Source organism: Micropterus dolomieu, linkage group LG15 (genome assembly GCF_021292245.1).
Source record: "Micropterus dolomieu isolate WLL.071019.BEF.003 ecotype Adirondacks linkage group LG15, ASM2129224v1, whole genome shotgun sequence".
Classification (NCBI taxonomy): domain Eukaryota; kingdom Metazoa; phylum Chordata; class Actinopteri; order Centrarchiformes; family Centrarchidae; genus Micropterus; species Micropterus dolomieu.
The window spans coordinates 10,021,617-10,042,693 of NC_060164.1; the positions used below are offsets into that span (position 1 = coordinate 10,021,617).

At 42.5% G+C, this 21,077-nt stretch overlaps 2 protein-coding genes across 2 annotated transcripts in view; both read left to right on the plus strand.

Annotated features, from left to right (window-relative positions):
• LOC123984139 (calcium uniporter protein, mitochondrial-like) overlaps nucleotides 1–14,484 on the plus strand; it is a gene marked incomplete at its 5' end in the record, with an annotated part of 15,033 nt that extends 549 nt beyond the window's left edge. Inside the window, 7 exon segments of the mRNA XM_046070848.1 lie at nucleotides 5,211–5,274; nucleotides 7,023–7,193; nucleotides 7,566–7,670; nucleotides 7,814–7,974; nucleotides 8,478–8,681; nucleotides 9,478–9,594; nucleotides 9,803–14,484. Of these exon segments, the coding sequence (XP_045926804.1) occupies nucleotides 5,211–5,274; nucleotides 7,023–7,193; nucleotides 7,566–7,670; nucleotides 7,814–7,974; nucleotides 8,478–8,681; nucleotides 9,478–9,594; nucleotides 9,803–9,883 (903 nt within the window).
• Nucleotides 14,485–16,077: 1,593 nt separating this feature from the next.
• The window catches only part of oit3 (oncoprotein induced transcript 3), an 11,799-nt gene continuing 6,799 nt past the window's right edge, over nucleotides 16,078–21,077 (plus strand). Inside the window, exons 1-3 of the mRNA XM_046071177.1 lie at nucleotides 16,078–16,135; nucleotides 18,407–18,781; nucleotides 18,927–19,037. Coding sequence (XP_045927133.1) covers nucleotides 16,078–16,135; nucleotides 18,407–18,781; nucleotides 18,927–19,037 — 544 coding nt within the window. The remainder of the gene's footprint in view (nucleotides 16,136–18,406; nucleotides 18,782–18,926; nucleotides 19,038–21,077) is intronic.

Sequence of the window (21,077 nt, forward strand, 5' to 3'; positions counted from 1 at the left end):
AAAAAAAAATTGTAAGCATGTTTGTTAAGCAAGCATAATATCAGAACGTGCATGTGTGCAGCAATGCTTAGAATGAGCGTATAGTGTATGCTCTATTGACATGTGTGAGCTGTATGTGAGCCTGTGTATCCATGAATGGTTTCATGAATGACTTTGTCTGACTACCCATGTTATCTGGCCCATAGCAGCGGCACAGGACAGCACATTACCACATAGATGGATGCAGTCATTGTGTAGATAAATGATAGAGATTTCCACTCCCCCAGAAGGGCGCCATGAAATGGGAATTATGTCAGTGACATTATTCCTCAACAACGGTGTCACTTACGCACGCACGCGCGCTTTATGCCATGCTCGGCACCCAGAATTTTCCCTGCGGTGTGACTGGAGATAAAAGGATGTGTTGTGAGGAAGAAGAGATTTTTAAACTGCTGTGTCATTTTGTGTTCAGATCCAACCTAACAGCGCAGCTAAAGAAGCAGCAGTACACATAGGTACTGCTGTGATTCCCAGTCATGGGTACTAAAACCCCAGGGGGTACTACTGCCATTGCCAGGGGTACGTGGAAAGATTGTAGAGTAGAGCTCTCACTAAGAGTTGTTGTTAAATGTGAGTTAAATGCCATGAGAGTGAGTGGAAATTAGTAAGCAAGGGATCGGAGAGGTCTAAACAGTTAGCAATAATAATAAACAATAATAAATAAAGAATATGGTATCAATAAACCGATGAAATAGATACTAAATGTAATGAATAAGCAGTTGAAATGGTTAGATAAAGTGATGGCTAAATAGTTGAAATAGATGCTAAAAGAAATGAGTAAACAGTTAAAAAGGTTATGGATAAATGGCTGAAATAGTTAGCTAAATGTAAGGGATAAACTTCCAGCTTCAGCCGCTCCAAGTGGTAGTAGTACAAATGCAAACTTGACCAAACAGCCGTAATATTGATATTTCAAATGTATGAGAGCATTGTTGTGGGCTAACAGGATATTTACTGTATTTACTGTTTAATGTCAAGCAACATACAGTTTAAGATCAGTTCAACTGAACACATTTGTTCATCTGACAGGGCTGTCGGGGTACATCTGACAAATAAGCTCGGGACCACTAATCTAGTATGCACAGTGGTTGTTTGTGTAGTCAAATAGGAAATTAACATAATAAGATGTCATACATTTTGTCACTTGCACAGAACAAATTCAATTAACCAAACAGTGGCAGTGGTTTTCAGTCCACCCTCAAAGAAGCTCTGCTAACAGCGGAGGAGGACCCTAATAAATCTTGCATATTTCTCCACATACATAATCTGTACTGAATGATCTGCAATGTCATTATATCGCGGCTATCAGCACAGCAAATAGGGGAGATAGTGATAGTAGATAGAGCTGCAGCAGATTCCCTCTCAAAGGTTGTGTGTGGATTCCCCTCCCCCGGGTTTATACAGTATGAATGTGTGGTGTATTTTGTCCCCCCCCCCCTGAAACTGGCACCTCTTTGTGAGATTGTTACGGTCGTACTGTATGAGGATGATTAATCTTCACTGCAGATCAATATCATACCTCTTGCACGTGTTACTCTGTTATGTGAAAGCAGGGAAAGACTAACTAGCCTTATATTTTCCTCAGTGTATCAAATTCATCTCCCACAGTATAAACTGCATAATCACCTGGTTCCCTGCTTGCTGTGCATTTACTACAATGAAAGAGGGATTTTAAAATGAGGAGTGATTTTTTTTAATTTATTTTTTTTAATGTACACGTGGTATGATGAAATGCAGCGGAAGCTACAGCGCAGTGCAGATGAGATTTGCGAGAGGATCAAAATCAGCACATCAGGATTCAGTGTAAGACAGGGATGGAGGAGGGAGAGGCTGAGGGAGGGTGAAGTCGAGGGGCAACCCCCCTTTCTAGACGAGGGATTCCTTTACTGCAGTAATCAGCAGTCCCCCCCCCCCCCCCCCCCCTCTCCTCCCAGAAACCTCACCCTCCCTCTGTTTTTCCTCACACTCATGGCTTTCTCTTTTTTATCTCCCTCCCTCTGTTTCTCTCTCCCTGCCTCCCTTCTTCTGTTCCCTTTCATCCCTTCCTGCTCTCTCTCTCTTTCTAGCCACCATCCCCGCTGCACACACACACACAAGTCACGTTTCAGTGGGGAGGGATTGTGTGCTGCGGGGTACAGTAAATGCAGCACATGTTTAGAAATGCAAACGCACTCGTGACTCACACCGTTTTACTCTATCGCTCCCCTGCTGCTCCTCCATTTATCCTGGCCTTCTTTCTCCTCCTCCATCCATCCACCCCTCTGTCTCTCTTCCAGCTCATCTGTCCATCCTCCCTGTCATCCTTGATGCCCATTTCTTTCTTTCTCTCCCTCTCTGAGTCGTGTGACATTGATTCCAAGGTTGCTGTGCTATTGACTGCTGCTACACTGTTAAATATTTCAGGCAGCGTTTCAGTGGCTCTGTGCCGAGGGAGGGGGCTTTGCTCGGTCGCTCTGCAACTACCGCTGACAAACAGGCTGGCGAACAGACGGGTGGACGGGTATATATATATATACACACACACGCCACCTGCAAACGCACAGAGGTACATTCACACATACATGTCACTCCACAGATGGATCTACACACACGCCAGTGCCATATTTGCATATGTTTGTGGTGCTGCCTTGTGCCAGGGTGCGTGGGTTGTGGCTGGTGATGTTGCGGGTATCTCTGTGGAATCTTTCCTCCTGGCCTAAAGCAGCTGAAGTTAATGAATGAGCAAAGCAAGTTGCTGGACCAGCATCTGCAGACTGTGGAGTTATTCCAGACCAGCCCAAATGCATTTCTCAGCATGTCATCTGATCAGCAGCCTAATCACTGTTTGGGCTCTACTTGATACCATGGGACAGGAATCAGTATACACAAACATACATTCACCATGGAGTTACTGCAACACTCAGGCATCTTTGGTCTGGTGGTGTCAAAAAACAGAGAATGTTTAGGGTCCTGATGCGTAGACACAAACATGCACACACCGCTCCGATCCCTGTGGTGGTGCTGACTTTACAGTGGAGCTCCTTGTACAAGCCCTGCGGCACTGCTGCAGTTACTTTTCATAAATGACTTTTTCTACTTGTTCTTCACCACTCTCTGTATTTGCCGTTGTTGAAAGAAAGTTGAGTTTTCAGGACGTTTTTTATTTTTTCTATGAAGTCTAGCAAGAAGGCAACACCAGAATAGTGAACACTCTGCAAGGCCTCCATCTATCGGAGCCTCTGCATGGTGGATAGTCAGTGTTGCAATGCATGCCTGGATGAGGACAAACTCGCGCAGCAGTTAAGATCTGGCAACAGACTGGTTAGAGCCTCATCACTAATTAATGTCAATCATTGTCAGCTATTGACAATCCACAATGATTTTCAGGGTGGCAAGTGGTGGGTAACTGTCATTGTTTGTTAATCTAAACATGTATTACTTCACATCATCTTTACTTGTACTTACAGGGATCTGACTTGTTTAAACTGTCTGACTGAAAGCTAAATTAGATTATTCCCTGATTGACAGCTAGAGCCAGCCATTTAACCAGGAGCACTTGATTGGCGGCTGTGTTTGTCAGGTTAAATCTAGGCTTACAGGTTGTTCCACTGCTGGTCCTGTCTACTCACAAAAAATATTTTCCAATTTTGCTGTGTTTGTTTTTACCGGCATGGAGCAAGACTGTGGCAGTAGTAGTAGTTCAGTCATTTACTGTAAAGCTGACTGAAAAGATTTTGAAAAGCTTAAATTTGAACTTTACCTGCCTGTACTCTGTGTCAACCCTCTCCTGTGTAAAACAAAACAAACCATGAAAAGTTCTGAAAGTACTAGAGAAATCTGACCCGACCTTTGAAACACGAGCCACTGTATTCCCTATGTCTCATGCTGTGTCACTGGGCCCTGTCATGAGGCACAGAGTGGAAAAAATTATTTCACTGTGCTTCCTCTGTTGGTGCCTGAATCACAGAGTTAGCTGGGATATCATCTCTGAAGTCGACCATTTGCTGGCTGACCAGCATAGAAATGCTAGGATGGGTATAGGGGTATCCGAGAGTTCGTGAGAGCTTTGACTCTGCTGTTGTGGTTCGGGTCAGAGATTGTGTGCATATCGGAAATCACATTACAAATATTGTACACGGAGTGAATGCATCGGACTGAGGCCTGCTGGATGCTGAGTGCCATCTAGTCAGGTCTGTTTGAAAGATGTTCTGTGCCTCCAGAAACCGAGGGGTTAATGAATGTGTGAGTCAGGAAAATATACTGTATGTGCATATCCAGTGGACACATTAATATAAAGCAGTACCCTGACACAACTCTCATGACTCCAGGCAGCAGAGGCATATTTTGTTTGTGCGTGTGCAAAAAATGTAATCAGAAGAGTTCTGTGTTTGCCCCCTTGCACTCTTTCTTGCTTTATTTCCTTTGTCTCATCCTCACCCCTAACCGCTCTGTGTAAGTGTGAGGAGATCTGAAAGTCCGTCTCATGTCTTTAAAAGGCTCGATCGCAGCTCAGCAGAAATACTCACGAGCTCAGTAATTTGAAACAAATGCAGCGCATATGGACACACCTACTTTTCTGGGCTAACAGTGTACAGTTGCAACAGAAAAAACAGGGGTTTCCCCAAGCTCTGCTCCTCTGTTCGTCCTCCTCCCCCACTCACTCACTCACTCACTCACTCACTCCAGTGACACAAGTGGAGTATTCATACTGAACCACATTACTGTTATTCAGGCTGCATTTGGCTGCCTTCTTTCTGTGTCTCCCACTCTGGTGTTTTCCTCCAAGTGGTGGTTTCTGTGTCTGGATACTGGTGTATTTAGATGTGAGATGGTGTGTGTGTGTGTGTGTGTGTGTGTGTGTGTGTGTTTTATGCGTCATCTCATTATAGAATATTTCCATGACTGGGAAGCTGCACTTAGATTTGTTAATCTGCGCTTCATGGGCGTGGCTCCAGTCTGCATATGTGAACATTTCTAGAAACTGGAACAGAGGGAGCCATTTTGTAACAAAATACTCAGTCAGTCTTGCAAATTAACAATTAGAGAAGTAAATTGCATAGACTAAGATAGTGTCATGTTGCGTAGTGTCACACAGTGGCTCACAGCACCTCTGGTTACTTGGCTTTAGATAAGAGAAAGCTATGTACAAGTGGAATAACTAGGTTGTTACCCTTTTTTCTTCCTGTCTGCAGGTTTGGAGGGGCGCCCCCTCATGGCATGGCCAGAGACTGTTGTGTTCCTCAGCTGCTCCAGAGGGTAAGTCCTCGCCTTGCCATTTCAGCTGTATCGAGAGTTTCCCAAATCCAGCCTTTGCTCCGTGTCTGAGACAAACCAATTCCGCACCTAGAGGACTTCTGAACTGATCATACAGAGGCAACTCATTTGGAGTTAACAGCCAGCAGTCATTAATATGGGATTTGTCTCCGGGTAGCATCTGCTCGTCTTTGTGAGAGGCAGGAGAGATGGAGATTGTGAACAGAGGGAGGGAGAGAAAGTTAGGGGGAGAGGCTGAGAAGAGAAGGCAGCAGCATTGCAGAACATGCTGATTTGCTTTTAAAGTGGACTTTAATAGCTGTAGGACTGGAGCAGAGATATAAGCACATGATCCCCACACTTTTAGCAATGTGCCTGCAATGACAGGATGGCGGAGGACAAAAGGGAACAGGTGTCGGAGGATACTCCGATACTTGGGGCAAGGTTTCATATTGTCACCATAATGAAGAAGTGGGTTTGAAACAAAATGTCCGCACCTCTGTGTCTTTGAACACGGTCAAGAAACTCTCGAAACTGAGCCCGGCCTTTGCTGCCTGTGCCAGCTGATGATCCTTCACTTCTTGGTGCGAGCCCAAGCAGAGATCTGCTGATTCACTGCAGTGGTCCTGAGCAGGAGGCAGAGATTGTTGGGTGCAGCAGCAACAAGGCAGCTCGGATCACCTCCGCTGTGGGCACGCAGCCCTCTGCATTGATGCATGGTTCTGCCTTTAGGGGCCACTCAGCATCATAATGGTATAAGCTGCACAGGCTCATTGTAACCAGCATTTGGTTACGGACCAATAGAGCTCGATTACAGACCATTTTTTGTATGCTAGAAAAACTGAGCGGAACAGTGGCTCAGCTGTTTGGGATGAAAATGCCAATTCGTATGGTAGTGCTACAAAACACCAAGTACAGATGGGAGCGTGCAATAAACACTGCTACACACCACATCGACATGAACTTCAAAATAGTGTTGGGAGCGCATTCTTTTAGTCCCAGGTGCACCGATTCATTAAATCTTTCTTATTTTTTGCTGCTATGAAAAGCCAAAACCTTTCAAGGTATGAATACATTGTGATGTATATACCTCAAGATCTTTTTGATTGTCACCCCCACCACACAGGCATCATTTAGAGGTATTTTTAGCATTTCTATGGGAATGAGAAATATCAATAGTTGGTATCAACAAAATCAATAAAACAGTTCTGTGAGGGAAATGTTAGCATTATAATACTGTATTGATCATCAGGGCCTGAAAGTCAAAAGTGGGCTTATTTTTGGTAAAACAAGTGTATTTCTGTGTCTTCATGTATAAGCTTGTTCCTATTTTCTTGCATGTGTGTGAGCACACCGATGAATGAACTTTTTAACAAAATAGTAGGTATATGGAGGATTCCCATAGGATTTACAAATAACTCTTGAATTGGTTGCTCTTTCAACTTCCCTTGTTGTAGATACTCTATGTGGTGTTAGAAAATGTCAGACTCAGTGTGTTGTGGTGTTGTCGTAGACAATGTTGGGTTAGCTTGTGGTATCTAGATGACAGTTAATGAATCAGCATAAGCAATTCACAATTCTGTGAGTGTGAGCAAGCAATATTCTGTTCTTCATGCATCCTTAATTAGATTTTCAATTACTTCAATTAGAAGGAGTACACAAAAGCATATTTCCATGGTTCATTTAGGGGTAACTGTACATGTTCTGCTTGTGTGTGACACTTGTTTTCTTCCCTGCAACGCCCCTCACAGAGGTGACAGTGGCATATCAGAACGGGCTGCCGGTTATCTCAGTCAGTTTGCCGTCCAGGCGAGAGCGCTGTCAGTTCACCCTCAAGCCTCTCAGCGACTGTGTGGGAGTTTTCCTGCAACAGCTCCAGGCAGAGGACAGAGGCATCGACCGGGTAGCCATCTACTCCACGGGTATGTTCACAAACACCACTGTATCAACACTGTGTCTGTTTACCCCAGAAGGTTATACATCTACATGTCCATACGTGCTTTGAAGTGTTCTTGTATTTTGATGCTGTTGAGTGTTCCTGCAGCTTTAACTTTGCAATTTAATACCACTGCATGCACCATGAAATGATTTTTCAGCCCTCACTCTGCAGAGGGTTCATTATACAGGAACAACTGGTCCTTGTAATCTTACTCTTAGTGTGTAAGTGCATCTGCTTTTACCTCTCATGATAATCACACAGCAACAAGCCTGATTATCAAGAGATGTCAAGGGTGTTTGAAATGGCTCGCTTCATCTCTCTTACCGCCTCCCTTCCCATTTGTCTTTCTCTGCAGATGGAGCGAGGGTTGCCTCTTCCACTGGCATAGACATCTTGCTGCTGGATGATTTTAAGCTCGTCATTAATGACACCACACACCTCGTGCGGCCACCAAGGAGAGGTGAGGACTGGCAAGCCTGTGCTGTTTGCGCCGAGTTATTTTCTCACAGTTGGGGTCACTACCAATAAGAGGAGGAGCTGTTTTTATTGCCAACAAGTGGATCATATTAAAACCTGTCTTTTATTTGTTTGTGTGTGCTTCAGAGCTGCTCCCCCATGAGGAGGCAGATAGGCTGAACGACGTCAAGTTTCTCGTGCAGCAGCTCTACACCACCCTGCGCATCGAGGAGCACCAGCTGGGCAAAGAACGTGAGCTGATCGGACGACTGGAGGACCTCAACTCTCAACTCCGCCCCCTGGAGAAGGTCTGACTTCCTTAAGATGTTTCACTATACTGACTTTTTTGTTATTTGTTAGACAAGTTAATTGCTGCTCTTAGCTAGACACACAAATCTCTGCAAGGTCTTTAGCTAGCCAAGCAAGAACACTAAAATATCTGTTACCCTGCAATTAAATAGTTTGCATGTTCTTACATATTTTTCCATGAAAGCATAGAAGAGCTGTAGTTACTCCACATTTTGAAGGACTTGTTTCCACTAAGCCATTAAACATTACTGATGGCCACCTTGGTTATGGGTAAGGGGCTATCTAGCTGGGAAACAATTAATTTGTTATGTGATCAGACAACACAACGTTTAATCTCATTATAGTTACATCTTTATCTGGACACAAGGGTCTGAAAACCATATCACAGTTGTTCTCGGCCTCCAGTATACTTTTTTTTTCTGAAAATCAGTGGGGACATATTCGCTTCATTTGTTCTATTTAAACTGTCTTACTGTCTGCTTTCTTCTTGACTTCTTCGTAGGTGAGGGAGGAGTTGAGTAAGAAGGCAGAGCGGCGTACCACCTGGGTGCTGTGGGGCGGCATGGCGTACATGGCCACCCAGTTTGGCATCCTGGCCAGGCTCACCTGGTGGGAGTACTCCTGGGATATCATGGAGCCCGTCACCTACTTCATCACTTACGGCACAGCCATGGCCATGTACGCCTACTTCGTGCTTACACGCCAGGTGAGACACGAAACACAACAAATGCAGAAACGCATGTGCATGAAATGTATTAATTGAAGTAAAGTTTGAAGGTAATAAATATTCTGCTGCTGTTTGGGTTGGGGTGAAAATGTAGTTGCGTGACAAGAAAATTGATCAACAAGAATTTTAGTAATCAGTTAATAATTTAAGTAGTTTTTTAAAGAAAAGGGACAACGTTTCTGTAGCTCATGCTTCTCAAATGTGAGGATTTGCTGCTTTTCCTGGTTTTATATTATTGTAAATTGGTTATATTTTGGTTTCGAACTGCTGGCCAGAGAAAATAAGTAATCTGAAGATTCTTCTAAATGATTAGCCGATTAATCTTAATAGATTATAACCGCCCCCCCCTAGTGGTCACATTGGTCCTTCTTTTGATGCTTTTTTGTGCCAGATAATTTGACACATCATTGATTCTTAAAGGGAAATAGCCCTTTTTAACATTATGCCACATTAACATGAAGTCTTTTAGCAACAAGAGAACAAACCCTTACAGTGATTAAATGTAATAGGTATCCTCTCTTTGAAACACCTTGCGTTCAATTTTAATATATTTAGCTATTTAAAAGTCTGGTCTGGTGACACTGTTGCCCTTCAGAATTGAATCCAGAATTTATAAATGACCATTAAGTTTTAACTTCAAGGACATAGAGTCCATCTGATTTTGGATTTCTCGCTAGAGTAATTCGGCCCAGGGACTAGAAAAGCACAATATGGTGGATATCCGATGAACTGGCTCCTCTTACAAAACGTTCCTGTCTCTCTCTATAACCTGCAGGAGTATGTTTACCCCGACGCCAGAGACAGACAGTATCTGCTGTTCTTCCACAAGGGGGTGAAAAGGACACACTTCGACATTGAGAAATACAACAAGCTGAAGGATGATATCGCTGAGGTACAGTTGCTTGGTGAATGCCGGATGTTTTGCGATGTAAAATGAGCGCTGCAGTCACACTGGGGAATCACACATTTTACAGTTAAATACTTGGATTTGTAACGGCTGTGCGTAGACCTACTTTCATTCCAATCCCCACACACACTTTCTTCTCACATTTTTTTTACTCCACCCTGCCTCTCTCTCTCTCCTTATCCACCCTCTCCAGGTGGAGTTGGATCTGAAGCGTCTTCGGGACCCGCTCCAGCTCCAGCTCCCAGTTCAGCAGCTCACCGCCAGTAAAGATTGATGGGAAGAGTGACTCCCTTCTCTCTCAGCTCCTACAGCCCTCCTCTTCCCTCCTTCCCCCCTGCTCCCTTCCCCTTGTACCCCCAAATATTTCCTCAGACTTTCCCCTCCCACACCCAATAATCCCATCCCTTTCTTGACTGTGGGAGTTAGTTTTTTCTCCTCGTTTTCTTTTTTATTTTCTTTTTTCCTTTTTACTTTCCTGACTAAAAACTCCAGTTGGAATTGCAAGTAAAAATCGCTAAAAGACAAAGATGGATGGTGAGAATACCGGGAACTGAAAAACTCTCACAACCAAAGGATGGTGACGATGATGAAAGGGACAGTGATGGAATGAAACTGGGCGCTATTGATATGCCTCAAGTCTCCCAAAGGACAGCCTGCAGGGAACTACAGGGGGCAAACAGGAATTATCACACCTCTAAACACTCCAGAGCAGAGCACATGCAGAGGGGCAGTGTGTGTGTGTGTGTGTGTGTGTGTGTGTGTGTGTGTGTGTGTGTGTGTGTTTGTGTAGGACTTCAGGGCCCACTGGGACACTCTGCCGGCCGACACAGAGGTGTAGTCCTGCTTCGTCAAGCAGTCAAACTGTCAACACACACACCTAGTCTTGGTTGGGGCAGGCTCCAGGGAGGGTCTCTATCCCACACGTTAAAAGTTTACAAGGAAGTCCTGACAGTCGCATCATCAGGGGGACCTTTGTCTGCCTGTGGCTGAACTCTGCTGCCTCTCCCTCCCTGGGCTGCGCCTTCTCCAGGTGATGGACAGCTGTCCCTCCCAGTGTGACCTTTGTCAGGAGTCTGGCAGGATATAGGCATGACGACGCCTCGTTTCCTCTTCCTGTTGATGTCCTGTAGCTGCCCAGTCTGTCTGCGCAAGTATGAGAGTACAACCGACAACAACATCACTGTGTGTTCTTTTATTCCAAAAAAAAAAAAGAAATATTTTGGCACTTTTTATTTTGAAAGCCATAGTATATTTGTTATGAAAAGAATATAAATATATATATGTATACAATCAAATAAACAGATGACCAGAGGCTAGTTTTTGTCAGTGGGGGGAGGAACTCTCTTGCAAACATAATTTCATCAGAAACTCATTTCCATCCTCTGAAGATCTCATAAAATGAAGGAACCCCCCCCACCCCCAACAGTGAAACACACATCAAGATGAAGTCAAATGCGCACACACACAAAACAGCATTATACTGTATGCATTTACTACCTTGAACTTAACAATTTCATATCTTTTCATGACAAACACTCACAGTATATTTCACGGTAACTACATCGAGGTTGGACATAAGTCTCCTGTGCATGGACACCAAGGGTGGTGTGGGGTGGCGGGAAATGTTGAAGCCAAATCAGGGTGAAAAGTGGCTTCGATTTGAATTGATTGTGTTTTAAGCAACACAAAATATTGATGTGGATAATGTCATGCTTGACCTCTATAGTCTTCTCATGAGTACAAAGATTGCTGCGGAAATGTTTAAAAAATTAAGGGGTTCAAATGTTGAGTGAACATTTCCTCAGACAAACCCACAGGCATGTTGCAGTTCAGTACATCTGATGAACTGAATGGCTTAAAAAAAAAAAAAAAAGAAAGTCGGAGTATACAGGAGGAGCAGAATTGTTCTTGAAAGTGTCAAATGACAATTTCCAGATTTTCAGTGACCCGGCCTTTAGCTCAGACGCATGTGATGTGCATTTCAACATCTGAATCTTTTTTAACTCTTCCTCATGAAGCTTATAGACAAAATAACAAAAAGTTGCATCTGAAAAAAAAGCGTCATGGCATCTATTCGCAGAGGATTTTTTCATCCTGAAATAAAGGCAGGGTTTTCTCCTCCCACTGTTGCTGTAATGCCCCCCTGCTCCCTCGATGGCAAGGCAGGGTGGACTGCATGCTGTGGTATGCCCTCAGTAGAAATTTGTGAATGTGTAGGAGCATTATTGCAATTTTGTACTTAATTGGACACTTTTCTTTTCGGCATTCCTCACCCCCATTGGTTAAGTCAAATGTTATATAGAAGCCATATGTTTATGTACTGCAGCCACATCAGGGTAAAAAATGGCTTTGATTGGAATAAATTGTGTTCAAGCAACACAAAATATCGATGTGGATAATGCCATGCTTGACCTCTGTAATCATCTCATGAACACAGAGATTGCTGTGGAAATGCTTAAGATAATGAAGGGGTTCAAATGTTGAGTGCCATTGCCTCAGACAAACCCACAAGCATGTTGCAGTTTAATATATCTGAAGAAAAGTAAAGTCGCATTATACAGGAGGAGCAGAATTTGAGTGAATTGCCTGAAGTTTAATATCCCTTTTCCCCAGTATCATATATTTTTTTTCCTTTTCAAACTGCAAGTATTGTTCTTGGAGGTGTAAAATTTACATTTTCAGTGACCCGGCCTTTAGCTCAACAGCATGTGATGTGCATTTCAACATCTGAATCTTTTCTAACTCTTCCTCAGAAAACAAAATAACAAAAGGTTACGTCTAAAAAAAAAAAAAAAAAAAAGAAAAAAAAAAAGGGCATCATGGCATTGATCCACTGAGGCTTTTTTCATCCTGAAATAAAGGCAGAGTTTTCTCCTCCCACTGTTGCTGTAATGCCCCCCTTCTCTCTCAATGGCAAGGCAGGGTAGACTGCATGCTGTGGTATACCCTCAGTAGAAATTTGTGAATGTGTAGGAGCATTATTGCAGTTCTGTACTTAATTGGACAATTTTCTTTGCCGCATCTAGCTGAAGTCTCAGCCCCCTCCCCCCACTGGTTAAATCAAAGGTTATAGAAGCCATATGTTTATGTTGTCCGTTTATTTGGGATGGTGGCTGAATAAACCTTTGTCAGCTTCACTTAGTTTTCTGTTCAGGGCAAGGATTGGCGGCCCTCAGTTATTTTCACTCGGAACTGCTATAGATCACCTCTGCAGAGGGGAAGCACAATGACATGACGTCCCTGCACATGGACTCAAGATCATCTCCTGCTTGTGAGTTTCATGTGGACACTTGGCTGAATCCTGCTGAAGAGATCCTTGTGTTTAACTGAAGATTTTCTATTAAAATGCATGATTTTAGGCCCAATCAAAAGTTAGCCATGCAGATCTCAAAGCAGGATTTGGTCTAAACTTTTACTGTGTGTGTGCGTGTGTTTTATCTCCAAGGGAAATTGTGCCTTTTCGATGACTGATGTTAACGGTAAATACAAAGTAGCAATTTGGTAAACAGCAATGATGAGATCATTGAGAAAGGTAATCTCTTATTTGGAATGACACCTCCATATCAATGAGGTTAAATTTGAATGTTTGGAAGTGGAAATCAGTCTTTCTGTGTGTCTGTGAACGTGTGTTTGTTGAATCCCCGTGTAGACGAGTGTGTGTGCGCTGGGGGCAAAGTTCAGATCACCATATTCATGAATCCTTTGACCCTAATCACTACCTTGTCGATAGCAGTTTAAAAAAAATCTATTCCGCCCACATCCCACTTCATAGCAGTTATTAGCTTCAAACTCATTTTTCCTGAATAGGCCAACTTACACACACACACACACACACACACACACACACACACACACACACACACACACACACACACACACACACACACACACACACACACACACACACACGATGACGATGGTGTTTCCTTGGAGATGTACTGTGGGAGGTGAGAGAGTTGAGGCATCTGTCTGCAGTCCAATCCTCCCCTCTGCTGTTGCTACACTTTCTCTCCATGATCACCTCCTCCTTTTTTATCCTGCCATCCACCATTTATTGCCTTTTGTTCTTTTTCTCGTTTCTTTTTTAAAAACTAAAATATATCAAATATAGGGAAACTTTACTATAAAGAGGGTGTTGCATGAATGTATGTTTACATGAGAAAAAAAGATGATTTATCAAAAAAAAAACTGCAAAGATAATTTAAGAACGTTGTTTGTAGAGATTCCTAGTAATAAAGGGGCAGTGGACAGGGCTGCGTCTTTAGAATCTGCTCTGCCAAATCTGACTTAAATCCCAGCCAACCAACCACTCCCCATCAAACCCCACTCCCATTTTCATCTTATATACTCCCATAAACCCCTCCTCCCTCAGCGTTCATCTATACTCCCCAAAAAATGGAAAAACACCCTCCATCCTCTGTGCACCTATAACCTTGACCTCAGTTACTAACGTCCTGGATTTGAGTCCAAAGGAAAAGTGTCAGGCGCACTCTGTTAGCTTTTTGGGGAACACCTCCCGGTCTTGTCCCCCTCTCCTGTCATTTTCATCCAGCCTCAGCCTTTTTTCTCCAAAATAACATTTTTATTCTATGTTTTGAATGTGTGTTATGTTTTGAATACCTTGTTTGTGCGCATTTACAATAAGAAGCGTTTTAAATGCCTAAAGAGTGACGCAGAATATAGGATTGAAATGATCTTGTACTCCATCCTGACCTCTTAATTTATTTACTTTTTCTTGTCTTTTTTTTCTTCTGTTGACATATGATGCTGTAATGTTGGCAAAAAAGAAAATGTAAAATCCTGTATCATTTATGAAATATGTATAAAAGAGATATGTTATTCAATTATCAATAAAATCCTTATCCAGTTTTTGGAGCCAGTGGTCCAGTTGAGGTTTTTGCTGTTCTCTGTGGAAGTGAAGACTTTGTGATTAATGGACATATTACAGAAATTTACAAGAAGCAGCTTTTCAAGGTCTTGACCACCTCCTCCGGCTCTCCTTGGCCTCCTGCTCTTCCTGTACAGGACATCCTATGAGATAAAACTGTGGGGATAAACTGTTTGTATACAATAGGTACATGAGGCAACACAGGGTTACGATAGTCTGTTGAAACTGCACTTAAGTCTTAAAAATCAAAAAGTGCATAAAATGGCAATGGAAAAAGAAAAGGCTGTTTTCCTTTAAATCTTACTTGTAAAATCTTGGTTTGATCATTGTGCTGATGTTTAGCAAGTGTTATCTTTACCATATTTGCCATCTTAGTTTAGCATCTTAGCATGTTAACATTTTGCTAATAGTTAGTTCTGCAGGTATTTGGTCATGAACCAAAGTACTGGACAAAGTGAAACTTTGATCTAATGATGGCACTCAGTGAAAAGTTAAGGTATCACCCAAAATTATTGCATTTATTCCGTAGAATGATATGTACAGCTATACTAAATTTAATGACACTTCATTCAGTAGTTTTTGAGACATGTCACTAACAGCCAATAAAGTAGTTAGAAGAAAACTACAGAGATTCGTCCTCCAGGCAACATGAATGTTTGTACAAACTTTGTACAAAATCAATCAATTGTTGAGATATTTCAGTCTGAACCAAAGTGGTTGACCGACTGAACAATATTGCCATCCATGTTACACACTGTTAGTGTGGCTACAAAACGTACCAGTATCTTGATGCACATTTCATAGTGAAATCACTAAATCTGTCTGTGCCACAAAGACCAGGACTCAGGTGGGCTAACAGTGTCTTATTTCCAGTAGTAATCACAAAAGATTAATGAATTGAATGAGTTCCACCTCATTTCTTCAACAGCCTTGTGGTTTAATGTCTCTGTTCATTTAATTACATATGAGAAAAAAAACTGCTAGCGTCAGGTTAGTTTGGACGCTTTCTAAATGAAAATCACCAACCTTTAGACATTTTCGTGCCTGCATTGGTGGTCAAGTAATGAGGGAGAACATATTCACCTACTGGCAGAGTGTGTCCTTGGTGATGGTCGGCTCGAAGTGAAAGATGCTTCAAAAGATTTACCAGATTGGTTTAATGCTGCTGCCAATTAGATCATTGCTCATTTTTCCACAGCCTTTAAATCAGGAAGGATGAGAAAGAAAAGATTTAAGACATGTAAAAGTATCAAAAGCCACAATCACACTTAGTATATTCAGCATGACAGCAAAAAAAATGCTGTGTTTTGGGGTAAGTTTAAGATCGTGTGAGAGAGGATGGCGGGAGGAGAGTGTGAAGACTGTACAGTCTGAAACAATGGGAGGATGGACTGGACTTGGGGAGCAGAAGGTCAAGGGGTCAAGGTGAGACAGAGACATGACAAAATGACACATGCAGATAAAGTGGCGCCTATTAAAGACAGTCTTCCCCTAAGGATGAACCAGAAGAGCTACACACACTTGCTCACTCAGGGTTGAGCTTGGACTATCAATTATTTTTAACACTGAGAAAACACATCATGATGTTTTTGGTGATTACCAGTCTGCTGCAGGAGTTTCTTGCGGTTGCAGGTGTAGGTGAGTGTAACATTTGTTTTGTTTTCACCCAAAACAAGCATACAGGTTTCTTCGAAACTAAGATCATATTTAAATGATTGTACAGTAGAGTTTTTGTATGATCTGACAGTTTGTGGTGTCTTTTTGCAATTTGTTTTACTAGAGATTAAAGGATATGGCTAACATTATTCTAAGTGTTTGTTATTGGCAACAAATCCCACAAAAAGACCAAAACCAACAATGTGTCGGTCCATCTTCCCTAAAGTGTTTGCACTCAGGCCCATGCCTATTTTTTTCTACTGTACAAAAAAAAACAACAAACAGGGCACATCTATACTTTCATTAAATAAGGCTTGGTACTTTCCTGTAAAAGCTGGGTACTAGTAGCTTTCTGCAAATGTTACTCAAATCAGAGTAAATTGTGTATTTCTTAGGGGCTACTTTCAGCAGTGGATTAACAAGCATTTGGTGCTCTGAGTATTTATAACAGCAGGTTGGTGTATGCGGGATTGACTCAAAATAAACTGCAGAGCCCATGTTCATCATAATGAAGGAACCTGCCACCTACTACAACTGTGTGGCTCAAGAGTTTTTGGACAATACTGGGTATCAGTACAGAAAAATATAGAATATCACCGGCTTTATCATTTAACAAAAATAATTATTAAGAAGAACAGTAAGGTTGGACACTATTTACTGTGGGTCTCCATCTTCATCTGTACAGATAAGAGGCTAAAGTTGGCTCCACATTCCCTTAATAGCCATATTAAGTTATTGAAGCCCCATCTGGAAGATTTAACGCTCCCATTAACATACACCCGCATGAGTCAGCGATGTCCTCTGCCCCTTCTGTGCAGCTCGAGCTGGAACACGGTTGGTCAGTCGTACGTCTCCAAAACTGATCGTTTATGCTGTCAGTGGGCCAAGACCGTGAATCGATCCCTCTGCTTTTATTAAAGCAGCAGGTAGTGACAAGATAGACTGTCCATTAGTGGATGGAGGGAGAAAATTATGTGAGTGGTGACATCATTTATGGTCACGAAATTAGTCCTATCTCAAACAAATATATATATTTTTTATAGCTTCCGGGAACTAAGGTGCAGTCCGTTCATTTAGTGTTAACGTAACTTTAAAAATCTGATCAAACTTGGCTTCCATTAGATGTCACACAGAAAGCCCTTTGCGTTTAAGACACGGGAAAGCGTAAACATCAACGTTTTATGTAAAGCAATCCAACTAAATTGAAAGCTTAGATTATAGTGGCGGTTACTGCTCCAATAAAGTGTTAAGTGTTAGTTGTCAGCTGTCATGTTTCCTGCCTCTGGCCTGTCACCGAAGATGCTTTACTGCCTGGTTGATCAGCCTCCTGCTGTTTCTTCTTTCCCGGCTGATTTTCAGTGATTAACACTTAGTCTCAGTCTTGCCCACTTTGCCCACTCCCATCATCCCTGTCTTCTTTTCCTTTTGTTTTACATCTACCTCTTAATTACACTGTTTAGAGGATATGAAGAGGGGGAGAGACTATTGATTGTTTTGCTGCACCTTTACTCTGCTCGTTCTCCTGATTCTGCAAAGCTGGCTGTGGTGAAAAGACCCACCACCACTGACAGAGCTCGTTGGATAAAGGGGTTCTATGTGAATGGCTCGTTGGCTTTTAGTTCAATTAGAACTGACTCTGCTTTACAGATTATCTTGAATGTCTAAAGGTTTCCTTCAAGGTAACAAGTTTGCCCAAGTGACCAGAATAGATGTATGGGACATGGGGCGGGGTAAAAGATATAGTGCTTGTCTGTGGACTGAGCAGATGGTATTTCCTTAAATCAACATCAATGCCAAAGGGTCACTTCAACAAAATTACAAAAAACTAGTGGTATCAGGCCGTGGGGATAGTTTTGGTTTCTGAGATTTCTATTTTCATGTACTTTCCACTGAAGAAAAGGTAACCATGAAAAATATTGACAGTGAGGTCCATGGATTATTCAGCAGTAACAGGGACAGGGCACTGTGTAGAAGTTTCTTTTTGTGGGCATTTTATGCCTTTCTTTGAGAACTGACTCTAGCGAGATGGCAGGAGGGTAGTAGCTCAAATTGAAATACTCAACTAAAGTGCGTCAAAATTGTACTAATAGTACTTGAGTAAATAGTTACGTTCCACCACTGCCCTTTCAGACTTAATGTATTGTCCAGCCCAAACTCTTCCAATATGGGTCATTCTCATTATCTTGAAACACACATTTCATGTTCATCTTTTTAAGTTTTGTTCATCTTTGCCACCCCACCCACATGCCTCAGCCCTGGACCCATGCTCTGCCTACATCAGCCTGAATGAACCCTGGAGGAACACAGACTACCACGTCAACCAGTCGTCCGGCGTGCCCCTGTGTGACAGCCACGTGTCAGGAGAATGGTATCGCTTCACTGGCATGGCCGGGGATGCCATGCCCACCTTCTGCATCTCTGAGAATCACTGTGGCACCCATGCTCCCATCTGGCTCAATGGCAGCCACCCTGAACCCCACGATGGCATCATCACTCTGCCTGTCTGTGCCAGCTTCAATGACAACTGCTGCCACTGGAACGCCAGTGCTGATGTGAAAGCCTGTATTGGAGGGTACTTCGTCTATCGCCTGCCCAGACCCTCAGTCTGCTTCCATGTTTACTGTGGCCGTGAGTGAGCATGTCTGACATGTGAAAAGCCAATTTTTTTTATCCTATAACTGTGTTACCATTCATTTTCTTGTCTGTTACTGTGCTGATATGTTTATATCTGTGTGTGTGTGTGTGTGTGTGTTTGTGTGTGTGTGTTGCACAGATTTCTATGATATCTGTGATGAAGTGGACTGCGCAGGGCCCAAATGTCTCGAGTCTGGCTGTCGCTGTGCACCTGGAACTGTTCTGGGACCAGACAGACAAACATGCCTGGGTGAGACAGACAGAGAGGGAGGAAGAGAGTGAACTGATATATTGTGCAGAAGACAATGCTTAGCAAGAGAACATGGAATACAGATAGGCTGGAAGTGGTTTCTGAAAAACAATAACAAGATTATCAGTCTGCCTGGATTTGCAGTAGCCCATGTTGGTCCATTGTTTTGATGAATACGAGCGGTTTTAATCTTATTCTTATTCAAATATCCATGTTTACTTGACTTCATGCTATAGTCAGAATATGGGGCAGAACCTACAAAGACAACACAAGCCAACAGGATCAATCATCATTTTGATTTTATCAACATTTTTTATAATTGTACTTTTCTGTCTTCAGAAATAGTTGACTTGCTACACATTCATTCATGTTGAGAGAGGTATACTTTCATGTTCTTGAGTGTGTGAAAGTTAAATCTTGACCTTATACAGTAGCTGAAGATCCATCTGGATTATGTTAGATTCAACTTTGCACCAGTACAATGAAATACAGTTAGCATCTAAGCAGGCAAATAGTAGCATATAGGTATAAAAGATATACAAATATTATTTTCAGTGTAGATTTCTGGAGCTTTTAATTGCCTCTCAGACATCCATTCACCCCATCCATTGTCTTTACATTTAAACCAGCAATGTTTGCATTTGTGCTTTTCCAATCATTTATCCAATCAGGGCTGGACTGGGACAAAAAATCGGCCCTGGCATTTTTGGCCGAGGCGGCCCACCAAAATCGGTCGGACACCCCTCACCAATACACCATGTATACATTTAGGGGGTCAGTGAGGGGTGTGATGAAACACTGGGATGTAACATTTGCACAAAATTGGTGTGCATGACTACAAGACAAGAATATGTTGTAATAGACCTACTATTTGGAAAAAATATTTATAGATAAAATAGTTGATAGGGGGGTCTGGGAGTCCTCCCCCAGAAGATTTTTAGCATTAAACACTTAACTTCCTGCATTCTGGAGACATTTTCTGCACCAATTTATGGTGTAAAAAAGTATTTTAAAAATTTCCCTTTATAAAATTTTTATAAAGGGAAGCACAAAATTCAGGTGGCAGGTGACAAATCACAATGTAAAAACATAATAAAATATTATGCAGTAATCAGTAGCTTATTATTATTTTTATACTTAAGTTAGTTTTTTTGGACAACGCAGAGGTTTCTTTTATATTTACACTGCAGGTTTATTGTCCAAATTAACCTTTTTCATAGCGTTTTTATTTATTAATTAACATTTTTTGGTGCAAGCTATTTTTCAGAACATTTTTAACAAATGTTTTCAAAAAGTGGTGGCTACATGTCCCCAGTGTCCCCAATGTAAATGACCCTCCCTCCTTGCTCCCTCCCTACAGGTTGAGCTACTCCATGTTTACCACTTCACCTCCACTCTCCTCCTGCTCTCTCTCTCTCACTCAGACCTGTCACTTTGTCACTCTATTTTGCTAACACACGCCTCCTCCTCTGCCTGGCAGTGGCCACCACAGCTCTTTTACTCCTTAAGGTGCCTGTACCTGCACTACGCAGGGTACTGCAGCTGATGTTGAAGCTCCTGCAGCCCCCGCCAGCAACCAGATCGGTTGTGTTCGCGCATCTTACATCAGTTTTTGTGAGGACATGTGTGTGCCAACTAAAACCTTCCGCACATACAACAACCAAAAACCCTGGTTCACAGCAAAACTCAGGCAGCTTCATCAGACCAAGGAGGAGGCCTTCAGAAGTGGGGACAGAGTCTTGTACAACCAGGCCAGGAACACAATGACTAAAGAGGTCAAAGCTGCAAAGAGGTGCTATGCTGAAAAGCTAAATAACAGCTTTGCAGCCAACGACCCTGCGTCGTTGTGGAGAAGCCTACGGACACTCACAAACTACAAGAGACCATCCCCCAACACTGCTGGTACTCAACGACTGGCAGACGAGCTGAATGGTTTCTACTGTAGGTTTGAAAAGCCCAGAGTCACACCTCTCCCCCACTCCAACGCCATCTTCAAACAGTCACCTTCCCCCTCTGACCTCTCACCTGCACTCAAGATCT